Raw genomic sequence first — 22,416 nt, forward strand, 5'->3', positions numbered from 1 at the left:
ATTGAATCGTTAACATTTCGTTCTAGTGATGTAACGGCTGAATACTCTAACTAACACGTCAACTGTATTAAATAAATTTGTCTCAAGAACATGGATATAGGAAAGTGCATTTTCTCCTCGAAAATTGCCGCTAGAAAATAAGCTGCTTTACGTTTATTATAAATTTGTCGACTAATTTCATCGATCAGGTCAAAATTATCCTGGTGGCGACTAATGAAGACCTCACAAGGGAAAACACTTATCACTCGCACCTCACATATTATATTCAAATCAGTAATTTGACCGACAAACACATTCGTTCTTAAAGGTAAACTACTTTCTCTTTCATGTTATCTATCTTCTCCACATGTAGTTGTTAACAAACATCACAACAATATGTTCACATAGTTACTCCACTAGGACTACTTCTTCAGGAAACACACTGAATACAGTGTTTTATTGAGTAAACAATACTTTGTGTAGTACAGAACCTCGTGAAGTATGGTAACTCTGCATGAGCTATGCGAAATATGCATGGAATGCTGTATGAATTACAATGTACAGTATCGCACGTTGTACGACATAATATGCATGCCTGCATGTTGATCCAGGAAGATGTGGTTTTTACGTTCAGAGAAATTGACTTTTGTAATATCATTCATCTTGCGGGAAATTTATAAAAACCTACAGTAATTATACTGTTTTGACTTTTTGAGTGTTTATAATAATTAATACTCAAAACAGTATAAATTTCGGTAAAATTCATACTTCCTCAATTAGCAGCAGAATAGCTGATTGATCAAGTAATTATCCAATCAGCTGATCAGCTGATAAATCAATTACCTTAGAAGTTTGAGCTTCTTCCACAAGTTTGACAATCTGGGCCAAGGAAGCGTCTGCTCCTACATGGGTAGCTTTGACGAGAAGTAAACCTTGCGCATTGATAGTGCCACCCATGACTGTGCTGCCTGGAGATTTAATATGATAAAATAATAATATATTATGTTGACTCGTATATTCAATAGTCATAAGACTAATCCTAAATTTTAATTATAATTCTAGATACAGCCTGATTAATCTGCAAACAAAAGCTTATCGAAATACTTAAAATATCTGAGGAATATTCAAATATTCAAAACACCATAGATTGCGAGATTGTCTGAAGAAACTAACCTTTCTCCTTTTTAACAGGCATGCTCTCCCCTGTCAACATGGCTTCATTAACAGTACTTTTACCTGATACAACCTCACCGTCCACGGGGACCTTGGCTCCGGGTAGAATCTGAGGTATTTGAGGTGAAATGTTAAGAATCTGAGGTATTTGAGGTGAAACGTTAACAATCTGAGGTATTTGAGGTGAAATGTTAAGAATCTGAGGTATTTCAGGTGAAATGTTAAGAATCTGACAAACCTACCTTAACAATATCTCCCTTCTGCACGTACTCAATATCAATATTCTCCTCGTGAATCACGTCTAGAGTACCAGGTTCTAACGTTACTATCTTAGCACTGTGAGCCTGCATTGAGAGGAGGGTGGAGAGAGCTGCTGACGTCTGACCTACAGGTAATTAGCTGATTAGTAATTAGTTAATTAGTACATATTATATATGCGGTATCTAAAAGTGTATAGCGAGCATATTTAACAATTTTATAATCAATAATGTATTGCGAGGAGCTGTGACTTAGATATCGCATGACAATCATATAACTTAAAACTTTAATTTTACTGGAATATAAGGAAAACAAAATTAATGTCAGACCCGTCGCCACTCTCAGCAGTCAGCCAGCGCTAATAAAAGCTTAATAGCGCCTGGGTCCTTTCACCAGCTGTGGTAATGTGAGTGGCGGTGTGGTCAGACGTACCCACTTTAATAGCGTGTATTATTATTTAACACAAGCGCACTAGCTGCTAGCATACTTGTATCATTTACTTTGAAATCAAGTTTATTCGGATATATATTTATTGATTGATTGTGTACATTGTATTGGTGATAAATAATAAAATTGTCTTTTCTCAAAAAATTGTCTTTTCTCAAAAAATTGCCTTTTCTCCGTTTTCTCAACGTTTTACCACAGTAAGCTCAAAGCTTTCTAAACCTACTCGCTACATATAATGCCACGTTACAGGCACGTGACAGTAAGATTTGTCAACCTTCTTAATTCTTATCACATCATTAGGCTCCATCAGTAATATCATATTTCAGGATGAGGATTAAGGAGGAACCAGCCAAAACTGATGGTTTCGTCTTATTTTAATCATAACCTTACTCAGAAACTTGATAAAATAGGAAATTCCGCTAATAACCATGCATTTTTAATCAAAACGTGTAATCTAATCAACCTTGTGGGGATAGGACATTTTTAATACATCGGTGTGGTACAGTGGTACGATATAACAATATATATTTACTCAGATTTTAGAAACATGTGGCATTAGGCATAATATATCGCCACTGAACAAACATTTACAGTATAAAAACTGCAGCTGAGCATTTTTAATTGAGTCTCAGAACAGTTATTGATATATTCCTTTAGTAGTATATATTATATTATAAAGTTATAACACACTAACTGTTATATATAATATTATAATACATGTACACCAGGAAAACTGCCTTGTTCCACTTACACTCAGTGTGGAGATTCTGGCCATTTAATTCTACATTACAAGGTCGACAGCACCGAGGAATAGCCCAATAATCACGAAATGACAGTGTACACACGTAGAAATGGCTGGTATTGTTATTAATACTGCTGCAGTGACTGCGTAGTGCACTCTGTTATAACACCCCCAGTATTATAATGCAATATAATTTTGGGTCTGAATATTATATTAAATTCGACAAGAGAAACGCTATATTAGGACGTGAAGAGAGTGAGGACTACTCGGACTACATTAAATCAATTCCTTCTGTAACGTCCTCGATAAATGGAATAGCTTTGTAGAGCTGTATTTAGCATAATTATTATAATATTAATTAGTTGTATTTACAGAAATGTTCGAGCGAGTTCCCACATGGATTACCTACAATAATACCTAAGGCATTATGTCTATGACACATTAATTAATAGTATGGAAGGGTTGAAAAGTAATCCTTGTGTTTCAAATGAAGGTATTGTTTAACAATCTTAAAATTACATTCGCCTACTTGAATATGAAATAAAGATAATGTGTAAGACTTGGAATAATATATACGTTGAGAGTCAAACACTAGTATAACTACATTCGTAATAATCGAACCGTCTTACAGTTACACAGTAACAGTTACATGATATTTCGTTAAAATCTACTTCTTAATTTCTAGTGTTTTAAAAAGCGATACGACGTAAACTTGAGATTGTATCGCATGCACAACTACAGTAATATGTACGTAATATTATGTCATGTACGTGTTGAACTGTTGACGTATAATTATAGTTAGCACGATGAAAGCTCGCGTTTCTTCCTAAACAGTAGTTTCACTTGTCCTACCTAGTCTCTACTACCGGATATTATCCCTAAAATCATTATCTTATCATGAGACTGATAAACAGCAAACCTCTCCAAAATCTCATATAATGACAGTGTATAATTACAGTACATTATAATATAGTATAATAGTGTACAATTACAGTACATTATAATGTATTATAGTGTATAATTACAGTGCATTATAATGTATTATAATGTATTTAGCCGTAGTAAACTCCCACTGACGGATCACACTATTGTTGTTAATTAGCTCAGACATCTAGAGCTCCTTGTATAATCTGCCATGTACTACCGCTTAGGTCATGAGTGTGATTATATAATACAATTACACTTTACTATGTTGTGCGACGTGCGTCACATTTACCATATATGACATAATTTAAAGATATAGCCTCCCCCCCTCACCCTGTCCCAGATGTGATGTCCCAAACATTTTCCGAGTAGATTTGTAAAGAATTACAACAGTAGAGCCAAACTTTTATTTAAGATTTTTTTGTTTGTTTTATAGTTTTTTCTTTTGTTGAATTTGAATGCAAATTATGTTCTATAAAAATGCGCCAATCTAAGAGAAAAGATTAGAATTGTAATTAAGCCAAAATAGCAGTAAGTAAGTAAGTGTTTAATAACTAAATTTACAAAAATTAAACACCAATTTAAGAGCACTTTCACTTGATGCAGTCTACTGAAATACACATTCCAACATCTAACCCAGCATACCATTTGGTGTACTATAATACCGAGTGAGATATAGGTTCTTTCTACCTGATCACTACCAGCTGACCCACTAATTAAATTAATTAGCCCATTTCTAGTTCCACTAGTTAAATATCCATTGTATTACGCACCATGTGTTACCAACTGGCGTTATAACTCTTTTTACATCCGTGCTTAGCATTGATTATAATTTAAGTATTATTTTTAATTGTAGCTAAGGAGGTATCTCTTATCTACTAACTCGGACCACACTTGCACATTCTTGACATAGTTTTACCAAGTGATAGGAGTTATTATATCATATTATCATTATTATTATATTATATTAGGTTTAAATAGTATCTCAGTAGTGTTATTGTATTTAAATGGTGTTACTGTAAAAAGTGATAGAGTCACTACTGTGCAGCTATTATACACTACAGTAGAGATATAACAGTAGAGATGGTATTGTGTGAAAGGAGGCGAGCTAGTCACGCAAAACGTTACTTACACACTTTTATACTATAATAATTACGTCACCTTGTTAAATTTGTAGGTATAATGTAGATAACTAGGTTAAACTGGTTAAAACTGGTTAAACCCAGAATAAACTTATGTTTGTGGAATGAGTACGATCTTATATCTTAGACAATAACAAATCATGAAGCCATCAATTATTGGGTCGGTTCCTTGTTCTTACTTTGGATACTTTGGAGAGATTCGTAGATTCCTCTACTGGGTCATCGAATAGTTCGACAGCCCTTGCAGCATCGCTGCTGCCTTATTCATACTCCAGTCCAGCAAAGAATTTCCATTAGGACAGCTGTAATTGCTCACAGGTGGGTTATCTGGAAACGGTTTAAGAAATGCTGATAGTTTTGCTTTGAACAGCAGTGGGTCTTCATTCTTCAATGAGGTGAAGATCTGATGGAATGGTGTTCCATAAACGTGGCCCCATTACTGCAAATGAACCATCATACAATGACTGTTGTCGTTGAGTACTGCTCTTGCTGAGACTTGGAATGGTGGCCTTGATTCCGTGTCTTGATGGAGTAGAAAAAAGAATCCCAAGGTCATTTGGGCAGCGTTGATGTAAGATTTTCCACATGTGGATGATAATATAACTCTCTCTCCTCCTTTGCATCGACATTAGATTTAGTGCTTTGAGCCGCTGCCAATAGTCAAGATGTTGAACACCCCAAATCCTTGAGGTGAAAGTAAGCTGTACTCCTTCAATCTGTTGGATGTCTGAGATTTTACTGGTATTCCACAGAGGGCAGCAGTACTCTAAATGACTTCGGATAAGTGACTTGTAAAGTGTCAACATTGTTATTCTATTTCTGCACTTGAACGCACTGAGCACCCAGGATGCAACTTTTCTAGCTCGAGATGCCATAGAACTGACATGATGTGACCACGACATATCAGAAGACACTATAACTCCAAGATCCTTAACTTGGTCTGTAGGATAGAGCATATTACCGCCTGACCTTGTATGTTTGTGTTTGACATACAAAAGGCAGCTCATTACAGACTCTCATTAGGATTCCCCCGGTTAACTAAGACCTCAAACTTATCCTCATGTAAAACCATAATATTACGTTTGGCCCATGCAATGACATGGTCGAGATCTTGCTGAAGAACGATAACATCCTGTTCTGTACATATGTGCTTCAGTATACGGGTGTCATCAGCAAAGAATCTTATCATTGAACCAGTCACAAAAAGCTTCATGTCATTTATGAAGAGTATAAAAAGGAGGGGTCCAAGAACGGTTCCTTGGGGGACTCCACTGATAACCAAGGCCGCGAAGGAAGACACCCCGTTCAGAACAACATGTTGATGACGGTCCGACAGAAACGCTCCTTTATAACTTTATAATAACTTACTTTTAATTATCTAAATAACCGTTAAAAATGTGCAATTATGACGTAAACTGGTAGCATGTAGTGGTTAGAAATCTAGCACCCGCCACGGGCAATTTTAGAGTACATACCAAAATTCCAGCATGTTAGATCTACATTTAAAACTTTATAATTTACCTTTAGCGATGTTCTCGATCCAGCGTCCCAAACTGACAAATGTGTATAACATGAGAGAGGTCTCGAAGAATACCTGGAAATATTGGGGCTGGTTTAAGAATACCTGGAATTATTGGCTGGCTTAATGGCCGTGTTATTTGACAGCTGTGGTGTACAGTTCAACATTATGCTATACAGACTGCGACTGGTGTGACTTTGGATGTTCCCATTTTCGGGTTGTCCAAAAAACTTGTACACCCGTTTGTGTGGGTATAACTTTTCTGCGCAATCGATTAACCAACAAGCCGATTACCAAATTATCTCTTTAACTAACTATCTCATTAACTAATTATCTCATTGACTAATTATCTCATTGACTAATTATCTCATTGTCTAATTATCTCATTAACTGATTATCTCATTAACTAATTATGTGCACTAATCACCTCGACAGGACCAGTTCTGAGAGTAAGAACAGCATGTAGCAACACACCAACAGAGTACAGATAACTGATCAGTCCTCCAAGAGAGATGAGCACGTCCATGTTGGCTGATTTGTGGAGGATAGACTTCCACGCTGTGACGAAGAACTTACGTCCACCTATGTACTGGGATGGGTGGTTTATTTTAGTTAATTTTATATTTTAAATGGTTTATTTTAACAAAGTTTAATTTAATGCTAGATCAATAATTAATTAAATTAAATAATAACATATTAAACAACCCCTAACCTGTCCAGGAGTAGCGATGACAAACAACAGAAAAGGTCTCAACTTTAACCCCATAATCACATTACTCGTTTTGGGTACTGCGTACATGACTATCATGCTAGGAGCTGCCAGCATAAGACACAGCACAAATGTTAACCGCCACGAGTTTATAGTTTTACGGTGGGACAGCGCTTCCATTTTAGTATCCTAGTAATAATGAGTAATTAGTAATTAGTAATTAGTAATTAGTAATAGTAATTAGTAATAGTAATTATTAGTAATAGTAATTATTAGCAATAATGATTGATAATAAGGGGGTTGTTGGTTGATATGTGATTAAATTACTAATTACTGACCTTGCTAGGTATTTCAGCCTGGAATCCGGCATCCCGTATAGCACTGAGGATTGTCCGTACACCGATCACATTGTTGTCGTATTGTATCTTACCTGTAGAATTGAATCTATGAATTAAATAATAACTTAATAAATGATTAATAATCAATTCTTAATAACGAGCAACAAATAATTAATTACAGTTTAGCGAGTTTCGACATTCCTTTTTTGGTGATATTATGATGTAATCCAGTGTGTTCAGAACACTGTTGACCACGTGTTGACCACGTGTTGACGGTTGACCACGTGTTCTATACCGTTTGCGAACATTACAGTTTGTTGCTCGCTTTTCAATTGTTAATGGTCAAGGAAGCGATCAGCGGACAAAATGACATTATCGAGAGAATCGTTGATGTTTGTGTTGTCACGTACAGTCTTACATAAAGACATAATTTTACAACATTATAACAATAAGATTTTTATATATTGTGTGTATAAGCGACTTAAGTGACTCGATTCAATGAGTCGAGGGATTACGATCCAGCTTGACAAGTTATTCATTTGCCAAAACTTTGCATTTTATGTTTGTTAATTTATAGCTGTAATACATAAGTTGTCGATGTAAAATTGTATTAGTGGCGGCAAATAATGCAGCTAATTATGCTGGCTTGTGTGGATGATTAAGAGCGAAACGGAATTGAAGGTTTGTCTTAATGAAAATCTACACCCAAAAATGAAGAAATTCTCTCAACTTGATGGTTTCTTTTAAGTTTAAAATGTTCCACAATTACAACTACCTCATCGAAGAACGGTCACAAAACACAAAAGGTAGAGGGCAGAAAAAAAACGCTAATTAACTAGAAATTGAGAAACATTGCGGTTTAACAATTATTTATCTACAGGATAGGTCAGTTCAGCATCTGATCATTACGAATTGCTCACCACTTCCACATTTTACGGTTTTCATATTCTCTGTCTTATTCTAAACGTTAGACGTACTGTTTTGGAAAATATTCACATAACATAATATATCTCTAATTGGTAACTATATAATTGAGCGATGGAACTGCTCCTTCATAATATTTTGTATCATTTCTCAAATTCTGTAATTGAGCGATGGTAGTCTCGTTGTTCCTGGATTGTGGTAGGACTTCCAGATTTTCCAGAGGTTAGGATGAGGTTCCTGTTCAGTTCTATCCAGTATTCCTCCAGTATTCCTCCAGTTATGTTCAAAAGTTTTGCACTCAAAATAATTGGTTATAAATTAACTAATTAATGGCTGTAGGTCTAGATCAATTATCACGGTCCCTTATCACGGTCCCTGTATCAGCTGCTGACAAACATTATCAGGGAACAATAACTTAATAATAAATCAGTAAATAAAGTTACCGAGGTCGTTAAGTTAGCATATGAATGATCTACCAATATTGCAATTTGCAGGTCAAACAATGCTGCGTCAGGTTGTGCAATGGTTTTGCAAGGGTTGCATCTTGCAGGATGATTATTGATAAACCAGATAAAATTGGTTCAAGTTGTCCGCTTTGTCGATAATCCCCGTGCTTCATTGTACCCTACGTAACGTGAAGGTGGACCTTTAGGATAGGTTCCGATGACTGTTGAAAAAATGTGGCCTTTAACGGAATAATATGATGCCATCGCCTGACTAGCGTGCAGGTCGTCATTCGTCAAGCAGTTCCATTATTGCCAAATTGTAGTATTTTTCGTTTGTCACGGTATTTTAGAATTTTGATTTGATGAAATTGATTTTAGAATTCCTTGCACAAATAGTTTATGCCAAAATAAAAGTTTGAACTGAAATTACACAATATAGTTCATCCAATGCTCTTGTGTTGATTTGATTTCCTATATCGCATAATCGCATTGTCAAGACTCAAGTGTATTAATATTACCGAAGATGAAACAACGAAAAGAAGTGCTGACATTGGGAACTGACGATGAATCATCTCCTTTACAAGATACAGAATTAAAAGATGACCGGCTGCCTGGAGGTAAATACGCATTCCTAGTTTTAATTATGTTTTCACATTTAATTAATACATTGCTATGGGGTTTGGAATAATATCGTTGATTTGATAAATATTTTGTCGTAATAGTATTCATGCAGTTTGACATTAAAGTATTAATATATTTACAATGAAACTCACGACGATGGAAGAAATAAGGCACTTGACTTCATGTCAATAAGATTGGAAATAAAAAGTTTACGAATTAAATTACTTTTGGAGCCTGGAGGTAACTTCAATTGAAATTATATACTTTTCATTCTACGCTCTCTTGAATGGCTCTTCATGATTGTGGCTGAATCATTAAGTTATGTATATCAGGAATTTCTCACCAATTAACTTTCCAGATCTAACGAGATGGCATCGACTGATAATAGTGGCTTTTGCTTGCCTTGGAATGTTCGTAGTTTTCCTTACCCGGCTTTACCCTTCTGGGTTTTACTTGTACTACGTTCAAAAATCTGGTTTCATTGAAATATTCGGTAAGATGTTAATACGTTCAACAGATAAGATGATGGTTATTCATCACTTTTGAGTTTTAACCCAACTGACTTTTAAATGCTTATTTTTTGTTGTTGTTAAAATTGCTAAAAATGCTAAATTCCTACTGCCATGTTAGTTACATAATGTTTTTTTTTGCGCTAGGATGATCCTCTAAACTTTATAAAAGATGTCTAATGTTTACCTTTATTTCAGGCACGGTTTCTATTTCTGCCACCCTCGTCACCAGTCCCCTGGGTCACTACATTCGCAATTTTTTACCAAAAACCATCAGAAATGCTTCTATTTTCAAGAGGTACCTAGCATTGAGCCTTTTTAATCTAATCTTCACAGCGCTGATGGCGTTGGTGCATGTTGCTGATGATCTGAACTCTGGGCAGTATGTTATCTTTGGAATGATAGCCCTACTGAGGGGTTTCCAGGGGCTTGTTATAGGGATCATGTATGTATTTGTTCAGGTGAGGAGTGAATGTGATTATGATTTATTGTGTCGTCTGTCAAAAGTGTTTATTGAGAATTAATCACTAGGATTAAACAAAATCTAGAAATAACACATCGGTTTTTGTATCAGGCAGCAGTTTCAAGTTTGCATATTAAATAATCTCACGATGTTTCAGAGGTTTGGACAATCGTGAATTGATCATTATATTTCAGGGCGAGATAATAGACTTGTACCTAAAAGATGATCAGACAGCAATGATCCTGATCAGCAGTTTCCAGCAAGTTGGAGTGATCGTATCATCAATAGTAGGAACTGAGCTGTATGTATCCGGAGGATGGGTATTAGTTGGTGTAGGGGTGTCTGCATTTAACTCACTACCTCTTGTACTTCTACTATTGCTTAAAAACATCCAGTTGAAGGAAGGCTTCCACCAAAAAGTTGAGCTCTGCGAAAATGAAGATTCCCTCCGTCGGAGCAGTGTTGATTCCCAGACCATTTCACTCTGGCAACGGAAAACCGCATTCTATTTCCCCGATATTCTACTTCACCAACTCAATAACAGCATTCATAGAATACATCCTGCCCGTAAGAATTGTGTATTCCAGCACCATACCACTGGCTACAGCGGTACTCTTACTCATTGGCACCCTGGGCTTCGTTTCATTCCTCTCCGCTTTATCCCTCAGTTACATTTCAAGTCGAGGTAGTGGGTTTAACATTTTAAACACAATGATGGTCGGGAACTTGTTGTTCCACAGCGGAGCAGTAGTGGCGTTTGGAGCAACAACTAGTAACTTCAGATTCATGGACTTTACTTTGCAGCTGCTGTTAGGATTGTTTCTCATGGGCCTGGGTGAAGCATGTCACTTCAATCTCTGCATCCCCAGCAAGTTTGAGTTTTACGACAAGTGGAACCTGGAGAAACGGGCTCTGGGAGAGCACTCTGCCAAGATTTATAACATCGTGGTGAACGTTTCCTCCATGACTGGAACTGTTATCTCAGCTCTATCGCTGACGGTTCAGAGCGAGCTGCCCACTGTAACTGTGATATCCAGTCTGGGAGTGCTTCTGCTGGTGGGTCTTGTGTTGTGTAAGTCCGTAGTCTAGTGTGTTGAGTCGCTGGGACGTGCGTTGATGGACTTAATTTGTTTTAGATGATGGTGAGATTTAGCGTTTTTGTTTGAACCATGTTATAACTTGTTTTTTGCATTTGAACTGAAAATATCGTACATTTTTGGTTGAATATTTAGTTTCATGATTTTTATTTTATTCGTCATCCTGACTATAAAATATTACCAGTGGATTCAGTATTCAAATTGGATTAAATTTTCAACATCAACATATTATTTTCATTGTACAATGTACATAATATATCAGGTAAATTTTATGAATTACTTATTATAGTAGCTCCATCACCTAATGGGATTTAACATCGCAGCGCAACGATTTGAAATTTGGCCACATCGGGCTCAAATTCCCATTATTTTAATAATATAGGAGTGGTCATTATCCATTTCATTCTCACCAAAATATCTCATTGTAAATTTGATAAATTCTACCTACGTATCATAAATGTTGTACCGTTTAAAATTAGTTTTGATTGTGAACAGCATGGAATCTTTCTCAAATCGCAACTTTTATCGGATTAAATTTATGTTTAATCATTTTCATTGTATTTAACTAGTATCATTGGTAAATTTGTACGGTTGGTATTAGGTAAATACGCATTATTAACCTGATACTAATTAAATTTGAGTATTATCATTGTAATTATATAAATCAGTATTAAAACTTCAATCTATTGTCCAAACAATTAACAATAAACCAGCTTTGTTTAAATCCAGTGCTGTTTCCTACTACTTAAGAGAGTGCCCCGGACCTCTCAACCATCATTCTGTTAATCCCCATTTTCTGAAACTCATCCGATAGTCTGAAAATGGTTCGTCAAGTAATCCTCCTGTTGACAATAGTTTGTTGTGCTAGTGCATCAATCGACCACAAACAGATAACCGGGCTGAATAAACTCCTGGGGCTCGGAGACAAAGCGTACGCTACCTGCAACATTGTCCTGTTCACTGAGCTGGTGCAGTACGAAGAAGCGAGCGCTAACTGCAAGAAATTCAACCTTGGTGCCGGATTAGGTGAAGAAGGAAGGCTGGCTACAGTTGATGACGAGGAAAAGAACCATGATCTGATGGCGCTTCTAGAACAAGCTTACCCGATTGTAGAGCTGAACGAAGACAACAAATCACCGTGGACCAGCGAAAAGTGGGTGTGGTCTGGTCTTAGAAAGACAAAGAAAACTGACGTCGTTGGGCTGAAGCGAGGAGACTACGATCCCTTGGATTGGGAATGGGCAGACGGATCACATCCACTTGACTTCCAAAGGTGGTTCAACTTTGATAACCCTAAGAAAGCACAGCCAGACCAATATTCTGTGAAATATGGCAAGAAGTCATCATCAGATAAGAAGTGCAATGAAAAACCCAGATGTTACCAGAACCAGATGAGGATCAACCACGATGGTTTGTGGGACGACACATTCAAACAACTGGAACATCCCTACGCCTGTGACTACCAGGGCAAATATGTCCTGTCCAAAGAACAGTTGAAATGGGTAGATGCTAAAGAGGCATGCGAAGAAGCAGGACTTCATCTTGCTAAAATCCGCAGCAACGAAGAGGTTGAGGAGATGTTGGCAGCCATGGTTCATTTCCTCGGCCCGGTCGAGGAACTAACGGAAGATAACGAATGGGTCGACACAAACTGGCTTTGGGTAGGAGGAAGTGATGCAGGAGAAGAGGGTACTTGGGTATGGACGGATGGAGAACTCGTGTTACCTCAAGAGGGTAGTGATTGGGTATTCCCATGGCATGAGAAGAAGGGAAACGATAATGGGAGCAGAAAATTGCGGAAAAAGGGCGGACAGGATGCTCTTTCATTCTCCCGATGGGGAGAATTCGATGACTCTCACATTGACAACATGGAGACCATGCGCCCATTTGCTTGCCAGTGTCCAGAGGATGTGGGCTTGCACATCCATTAGTTAATTAATTATTTAATTAGTTATACTCGTGGATGTTGAAAGATTTAGAACGTTTAACTAAACATGGAAAATTTCGTGAATCCTATTCGATGTATCTATCAATCAGAATTTTATTAATAAGGGATCAATTTTAGTATTAATAAAGATGAAACGGTTGAAAACATTATTATTTTTTATATAATATTATATTATACATCATTTTAAAAGGGCAGATCTCTGTTTCACTTTGTCTTAAAACTTTCAAAACTTAAAATTTTATCAAAGTAGTAAAGCGAAACGGGAATTCAGTATAGCTAATTACTCAATTGATAGTTTTAACTTGCATCCAATTAGAACATTAACGAGAGAATCTACAGTTTAATTACAAGAAACTCAGAGCTTGGACTCTGGCCAAAGAGCCAAAGCATAAATACTAGTTTAAAAATTTATTTATTGCTTGTTTCAGAGCATTATATTTAGATACCTGCAACTGGAAAATTAGTATATCCTGTAAATTGGGGCAAGGTTTGACTGTGTATTGTATTTGTCGTCAATTGTGAGATATTTCTAATCAGTTTGTTGGGGTTGCAAACCGAAAAAGAGACGTGTGCAGTGTTTAATTAAACTTTAATTTCAAACGAAATTTAAAAAATGCAGAGCTTTAGGTATCAAAACGAAAAAAAAACGTTTGTCAAACACCCATTTCATTTACTTTTTTTATTAAAACCCATTTCATTTACTTTTTAAAAACCCAGTAATTTGCTTTCCAGAATTATTGCAGTAAGCTTGTAGAATACTGCATTTGAAAACATTTGCTTAAAATTTGCCACTCATCACTTAAACAGATAAAGATCATAGCTTAAAATGCCACGATCAATATACATCATGTAAAACAAATGTAAAACACTGTACGTACCGATATTGAGTTTTGAGAACACTTCAATCTAAGTTTTAATGGTTTAAAGGAGATTAATTTGTCATTTCATGCCCGATAACCCAAGACCTTGTCGTGACATTTGTGATATTAATGAAATAATCAAACGAACGAGTTTGACTATTTTCCTAATCGCACAACAAGGGGACCGGTGAATACCTTTATAGTGTTGTTTATCAGTTGCAGAGAGTGATCAGTGAAAATACCGGCACTGCTACAAACTCAGCTGCAGTTGCACAATACAGTTAAGCCTCTCAATACCGGGCATCTCGGGAAAACGAAAAGTGCACGGTATAGAAAAACTCGGTATAGAAGTTTAACATGAACCCAATTTATAGTATCTGAAACCTCTCAAGCGTCTCATTTACCCCATTAGTCCCATTAGGGACCTTTTATAACCAAACTTAAAATATTTCATCTACTGCACTAAAGTGGTAAAGCAACTTAAGCAGAGTTGGGTATTATCACATTCGAACAGGACGTGTTCTCATGAAGTAGACTGGTAGTTAACATTACTAGAATTGTTTAACATTGCTACAATAGCCCCTACTTTCACTACAATAGGCCCTATTCACATCATGACATCTGTAACAAGAGACCTCTATGGGGTCCATTTTCACTACACGTCCATTGACGTAAAATTCTTTTGTTGTAGGGTATTGCACTGAAGATGTCACACATGTCTACATAACTAGTGTATTATACATTGTATTAACCTTCTTTATATTTTTCCAACGGTACGATACAATAATCACGTCTACAACATATCAGTTAAAACAGTAAATATATCAATACGTTTACTCAACAAAAAACATGCCACTCACCCATTTCAGTAGTGAGAACAACAGATGCCTCCTTTACCCCCTCTAACTGGAGTAACATTCTTTCTATACTGTTAGTACAGGAACTACACGTCATACCTGTTATGTGCACCGCCAGCTGGATAAGGAGTGGGGTTAGGTGTTGTTAGGTGTTGTTAGGGTGTTGTTAGGGTGTTGTTAGGTGTTGTTAGGTGTTGTTAGGTGTTGTTTGCAAGGAAACAGACTTTAAGGTACAATTAACTAGAGAAGCTGTTTCAAGAAAGAAAAAAAAGGTACAAATTTGAGGAAGAAATAGGGTAATTAGTGGACACTTATGATAGAGAAACACGAAGTAATCGGAAAATAAAGTCCAGCAGGGAGAGGGAGAGAGAGGAACAGGTAATAACAGGGACAATATGCTTACCTCGCTGAACCCGGAATGTTTTCCGTCCTGAATTATAGTACAGATGAATCCCATACTGTTAATCTTGTCCTCTATTTCTTTAGAGGTGATATGACCGGGCTGATACTCTATTTCTCCTTTCTCTCCCACCAAGTTAACCTGCATGGGGGGATACAACGGTCATTAATGTGCATTAATGGGTATAAATGGGCATTAATGTGCATTAATGTATATGTATATTTCAGCAAAATTCTATAATACTGACATTAATGACCAGGTTTTTTTGCAAATTTTGTAGTAGTTCGTGGTCATTTATGTGCATTAATGGGCATAAATGGGCATAAATGGGCATAAATGGGCATTAATGTGCATTAATGTATATGTATATTTTTATAAATTTAACATATATACATAAAATTCTATAATACTGACATTAATGACAAGGTTTTTTTTGCAAATTTTGTAGTAGTTCGTGGTCATTTATGTGCATTAATGGGCATTAATGGGCATTAATGGGCATAAATGGGCATTAATGTGCATTAATGTATATGTATATTTCAGCAAAATTCTATAATACTGACATTAATGACCGTTGTATCCCCCCCCCCCACCTGCATGTAGGGGGTTTGTTACATTACCTAGATTAAACCAGGATTAAGCAGAAAGTATTTCACTTTCCAAATAATGGTATTGGAGCTTCTATTCTATACTTCTGGTTCCCTAGCTTGCTTCCATCTTAAGGTCGTGGTAAGTCACAGTCTTCAAACTATTACTATTAGCTAAATTATCTCCCAACCACTACGATAATAAGTAGCCAATTAGTAACCAATCAGTAACCAATCAGTAACCAATCAGTAACCAATCAGTAACCAATTAGTAACCAATTAACTACTCACCCTAACAGATCTCACTCCCAACATCTTGGTAACATTGGTCTCTATAGCGTTAACACAGGTAGCACATGACATTCCTTGAATAGCTACCAGGAGTCTGCGGGGTGAGCTATCTAGATCCTGTAGTTCAACTTCTAATGTGGTAGATTTCAACTGAAAATAGTGGTTAGTTAATTGACTGCCAGGGAATTGTTTGGTAGTTTATTTTTCGATATTTCGTCGTACCTGCTTGTTTTTTAATTCTGTTCACTTTGGATGGAAGTCGTCTTCAAAATGTTCTGCATTGAAATGAAACAGGGTATTCATATCCCTCTTGCATCAAAATTAGATAATAAATATAACAGTTGCCGATGTCAAAACAGCCCTCCTAACTTAATTACTGATTATTTAATAATTAAGAACTTAAAAAGTACCTTCTTTTCCTTTGGAGGTTTCTTTTGTCGAGATATGGTTTTGTTAACCAGAGCCAACACTTCATCGTAACTAATAACATCTGATTCTGCTTCCAACACTATGCACTTTTCGCCTGTAATAAATGTTAAATGATACTTCATTGATAATTAATGATTAAAATCACTTTCAACACATTTTATTCTCTATTGCAATCGTCCTTTTTTCGCTTCATTTCATAATCGAAAAGGAAGTAATTTTTTCTTTCGAATTGTTCATTTTTTGGATTCTGGGTATTTTTACAAACTAAAACAGATTCAAAACAAACAAATTAGTCCATACTTCCAGACATCTACCCGATAGACGACAATCGTTATTCAATGATCACGCTAACGTTTGTTTTCATAAATCATAACAAAAAAGCCCGTTGATGAAAATGAACAGACTTTTGATATGAACGATTTGTCATTATCATTATTTCAGTTTTCTTCAATCATTGATATTGAATACGATTTTATCATCAGACACATTATCAATGCACTATTGAACGAAAGTGAAAAGCCTGTAAGATTCGATCCAAGGGACTGATTGTTTAGAATTTGTCATTTTGTCAAGTTTTACTCAGTGTAAACCACTAACCAGCTACAAAATTTGAAGCACGTACATGTAAGTAATATGTAAAGTAAAATGTAAACACTAAACAACTTATTATGCTATAAGTATTATTAAGTAAAATAACGCACTTATGCTATAAGTATTATTAAGTAAAATAACGCACTTATGCTATAAGTAATATTAAGTAAAATAACGCACTTATGCTATAAGTAATAAGTAAAATAACGCATTTATGCTATAAGTATTATTAAGTAAAATAACGCACTTATGCTATAAGTAATATTAAGTAAAATAACGAACTTATGCTATAAGTAATAAGTAAAATAATGCACTTATGCTATAAGTATTATTAAGTAAAATAACGCACTTATGCTATAAGTATTATTAAGTAAAATAACGCACTTATCCTACAAGTAATAAGTATAATAACGCACTTTAAATGCTATAAGTAATAAGTAAAATAACGCACTTATGCTATAAGTAATATTAAGTAAAATAACGCACTTATGCTATAAGCAATATTAAGTAAAATAACGCACTTATGCTATAAGTAATATTAAGTAAAATAACGCACCTATGCTATAAGTAATATTAAGTAAAATAACGCACTTATGCTATAAGTAATAAGTAAAATAACGCACTTATGCTATAAGTAATATTAAGTAAAATAACGCACTTATGCTATAAGCAATATTAAGTAAAATAACGCACTTATGCTATAAGTAATATTAAGTAAAATAACGCACTTATGCTATAAGTAATATTAAGTAAAATAACGCACTTATGCTATAAGTAATATTAAGTAAAATAACGCACTTATGCTATAAGTAATATTAAGTAAAATAACGCACCTATAGAGATCTGTGTGACCCCCGGGACTGGTGAGAGTAACTGGTCGTATATCTTCCTGCTCTGTGGAGTGAGCTGCTTTCCTGTGTCTATGTACAGGTTTACTGTATTACCTGATAATGATAACAGTTAATTAATTAGTTGGTTAATTAGTTGGTTAATTCGTTGGTTAATTAATAATTACCTGATAATAATAGCTAATTATACAAGAATTTGCTCAGTTTCGACTATAATACTGAGTGTTACATTCACAACTCAGCCTTTTGTAGTTACATTTTCACTGCTCTGTAATGATTGGAGAAGCATATATCAAGAGGAATCGCGTTGTAATAGTATCGGTTATATTATCGCCTAGTCTTGCTACAGGTACCCATTTTGAAAATAGCTTTCGAACTTTCGAACATAAACATTTAAAAATTAATGATTTTGTTCACCATTTTTCATTGTTTTCTCATATTTTCAAACGTTTTTAAGTGAACTATGTACCCCCCCCCCCCCCCTATGTAGTTAAGACATGATATACAGGGTGTTTACAAAACATTGGTACGATCTTAAACATCTGTAAATTAATTTATGAAAGAGCAACCAGCTATATTTTGTATCTATTTTCTTTGTAAATCGGTTAAAATCGTGCTAAAACCAGTTGGGGTATAGGACACGAGAGCGGATGACACAAGAGTGGAGGATACGAGGGTGTACACGAGGGTGTACACGAGTGACGAGGGTGTACACGAGGGAGAATCACATGATACTCACCTCAACATGGACAATAGTTCATCATTTGGGACCCCCTTAGTGTCCTACGTGTCACCCGCCTTTGTGTCCGGTTCCCAAAAGGCTCCTTAACCTATACCTTACCCTTTACCTTGTAAAATATAGTAATCTACATACCGTGCATACCTTTACCTATTACTTACCCTTTACCTTGTAAAATATAGTAATCTACATACCGTGCATACCTTTACCTATTACTTACCCTTTACCTTGTAAAATATAGTAATCTACATACCGTGCATAGGAGAGTCTGATTTAGGAAAAGTATTAAAACCAAGGTCACTGATAACTTTGCAGAGGGTAAACACGGTGAAGTCCGGCAGTGCTGTGTACTCGACCACTGCTAACTTGTCTCTCAGGGACACCTGGGGTAATTAGCGGTCAATTAGAATAATTATGGGGTCATTAGTAATGAGGGCCGCTGCCAAGTGTCAATTAGTTGTTACTTAATTTATAAGACTAGAGTGAGAGTCCAGGATATAATATAATGGGCCCAGTTTTGCTATTACATTTGATTGTAATGCAGTAAATTTATGATGTAAGAATGTAATGACATTGATCTATGATGCAATTACTAACTTACTAGCAATAAGGTAATACTAAGGGTATAAAGTCCTGAGTCAAGAGCTGACTTCTCATTTTTGTTCACTCTTGAGTCCAAATCACAATGCCAGTAAAGGTACACAAATTAAAATAAATACTCGCTTCTCTGAGAAAAGCAGAAAAGCTAGTATTTATGTTAGAAAAGTTGTCTCTCAAATGCCAAAATAAAATTGCTAAAATCATCAGCTGCACAGCCAAGCAGCAATATTGCCGTGAATATTGGATATTTATTGGAGTTTTAATATCCCAGCTCGAACATTTCTCAGCCTAGATGATTATATCAAATATAGGTACTGTAGTTAGTTAGTTACTTTGTGGCACACGATATTTCATATTAAACGCTGTAAGATTGACCTGTCAGATGGCTGTCAAATCAAATTACAGTGCAAGACAATATGATATCTGCACGTAAGATTGACCATACATTTTTCTATTGTAGGTGAAATCTGACGCTTCCACTGATGTGTTGTGTACAAAAAATACTGCCATTACCAAAATAGAACATGAAGTGCGACAATATATTGCGACACACTAAATTACGATAACATTATATTGCGACACACTAAATTACGATAGCATTATATTGCGACACACTAAATTACGATAACATTATATTGCGACACACTAAATTACGATAACAATATATTGCGACACACTAAAATACGATAACATTATATTGCGACACACTAAATTACGATAACATTATATTGCGACACACTAAATTACGATAACATTATATTGCGACATACTAAATTACGATAACATTATATTGCGACAAACGGAAAACTAAAAATGATAAACTCAAGTAAACTGAGGTAAATGTAACAGGTAAATGTAACAGGTAAATGTAACAGGTAAATGTAACAGGTAAATGTAACAGGCAAATGTAACAGGTAAATGTAACAGGTAAATATAACAGGTAAATGTAACAGGTAAATGTACCAGGTAAATGTAACAGGTAAATGTAACAGGTAAATGTAACAGGTAAATGTAACAGGTAAATGTAACAGGTAGATGTAACAGGTAAATGTAACAGGTAAATGTAACAGGTAACTGTAACAGGTAAATGTAACAGGTAAATGTAACAGGTAAATGTAACAGGTAAATGTAACAGGTAAATGTAACTCACAACAACAGATCTGACGTTAGAACACTTGACAGGAAGTGTATCCTGAATAACACTGACACAGCTCTGACACGTCATCCCTTCCACAGTTATACTGCACTTTCTGGTATCCCCCACGGGGGGTGCACCCCCGAACCCTAGGGGGTCTGAGGGGCGAGCTGTGAGGTTAGGGGCGCTGAAGGGGGAGATGGGACCCCATTCGCTGGGGGTGGGGGCTGTGGTGGGGGTAGAGCTGTTTTTCTGTTTGCAACTGAAATGTTTTAAAGGTAAGCGGAGGGTGGGAAAATATGATTAGATCTGTTAACCGTGCAGCGCACATGTGCAAAGATTTAGAGTTCGTGACTCGGCGATTGCTCGATTAGTCATTTAATTAATTAATTAGTTAATTAGTTATAATTGTGCCAAAAATATTGTTAACACATCAATTTTATCAGTTGTTATTTAACCACAACATCCTCAATATTCTAGTTAAATTCCTTGTTTCTCAGCTACGTACTACAGCATCACACATGAATACAAATTATTATTACTAGGTACCTATATGAATTACATACTAGTACGTACTTAGTACGTACTTAGGTACGCCGCTCACGTCATCTAACATTTAACTAAATTTAAAAACCCTTCAATCTAACATTTAACTGAATTATAAAAATGCTAAACGCGATTCTCTTAAAAGAACATTACCCTTCTCAAACATTTTCGTCAAACTAATTTATCCTAACTTGTACAATTAACATTCAATAAAATAATATTTGATCTGAAAATCCAAAAATATCATGATAATGAATCCGTTAAGAAAAACCATCGATGGTAAATACGTCAAAAAATCGCCTGTAAATACGCCGTATTCAAAAATTCTAAGAAATACGTGAAATACGGCAAAATTTGGCGCTTAAATTCTTTGATGGTAAAATTTTTCAAAATACGCGCGTATCTCTTTCGAAATACGTGATTACAGATTAGTGATATTTGCGCGTGCGTCGCTGGCCCAGTGGTAATGGTATATTAATATAGCAATACTGACAGTCGTTTTGGAGACTTCACGGTGCTCGAATGAAAACGCTGCAGCGACTTGCTATTCTTATGCTGAACCAACCAATCAGTCAGTCTGCTGCAGAGCAGAGCTTCTCAGGTTATAAAGCAGTTATGCCTCCCTCGAGGAATAGACTTTCAACCGAGACCCAGTTCCAGTGCATTTTTATCTATTACAATATTCGCAGACTAAGATCACAAGTCTCTCTTGCTTGAATTTTGAAACCGGTTACCGGATTAACACGGACTTCCCAGTGGCATAAGTTTAAAAAGTGACTAGGAATCCAGCCTGGAAAGAAAGAACGGCTATAATAAACTTTTAAAACGGCTATAATAAATTTTTCGGCCGGATGACGATTTCATTTCACCTTGCTAGTTATATTACAGAGGTATTTTTAGTTATTCATTAGTTATTCATAATTGCCAAAAAGTATGGGAAAAATTATCCTATCCGAGTCACGAACTCGCAATCTGCTGATTTGGAGCTAGCGTATTAACCAATTAGGCCACGATTCCATATGCTGTGATGTAATATTTATATATCGATCTTCGCGCGTTACTGCAACTTAATTTGAAATACGTAATTTATCATCGGGAAATACGTATGCGTAGTACCTACGCGTAGTCTCCCCAAAACGCATTTACCATCCTTGAGAAAAACGGCAGAATGGAACAATCCCGACCCACCTTAAGTGGGAAGCTTAGGTGGGAAGTTTAGGTGGGAAGTTTAGGTTTAAGCTTCCCACTTAAGGTGGGTCGGGATTGTTCCATTCTGCCAGAAAAACATCTTCAT

At 35.9% G+C, this 22,416-nt stretch overlaps 1 protein-coding gene across 2 annotated transcripts in view; it reads right to left on the reverse strand.

Annotated features, from left to right (window-relative positions):
• The window catches only part of LOC134822337 (copper-transporting ATPase 1-like), a 42,506-nt gene that overhangs the window by 8,637 nt on the left and 11,453 nt on the right, over positions 1-22,416 (reverse strand). For both annotated transcript variants that reach the window (XM_063833348.1, XM_063833349.1), the window contains 14 exons: positions 20,592-20,838; positions 19,095-19,224; positions 18,088-18,198; positions 16,645-16,757; positions 16,235-16,384; positions 15,360-15,497; positions 14,960-15,074; positions 7,232-7,323; positions 6,897-7,082; positions 6,612-6,773; positions 6,187-6,259; positions 1,395-1,537; positions 1,153-1,261; positions 823-947 (listed from right to left, as the gene is read on the reverse strand). In XM_063833348.1, the coding sequence (XP_063689418.1) occupies positions 823-947; positions 1,153-1,261; positions 1,395-1,537; positions 6,187-6,259; positions 6,612-6,773; positions 6,897-7,082; positions 7,232-7,323; positions 14,960-15,074; positions 15,360-15,497; positions 16,235-16,384; positions 16,645-16,757; positions 18,088-18,198; positions 19,095-19,224; positions 20,592-20,838 (1,894 nt within the window). The remainder of the gene's footprint in view (positions 1-822; positions 948-1,152; positions 1,262-1,394; positions 1,538-6,186; positions 6,260-6,611; positions 6,774-6,896; positions 7,083-7,231; positions 7,324-14,959; positions 15,075-15,359; positions 15,498-16,234; positions 16,385-16,644; positions 16,758-18,087; positions 18,199-19,094; positions 19,225-20,591; positions 20,839-22,416) is intronic.

This window comes from Bolinopsis microptera, chromosome 10 (genome assembly GCF_026151205.1).
Source record: "Bolinopsis microptera isolate Bmic1 chromosome 10, MBARI_Bmic_1.0, whole genome shotgun sequence".
NCBI classification, from domain to species: domain Eukaryota; kingdom Metazoa; phylum Ctenophora; class Tentaculata; order Lobata; family Bolinopsidae; genus Bolinopsis; species Bolinopsis microptera.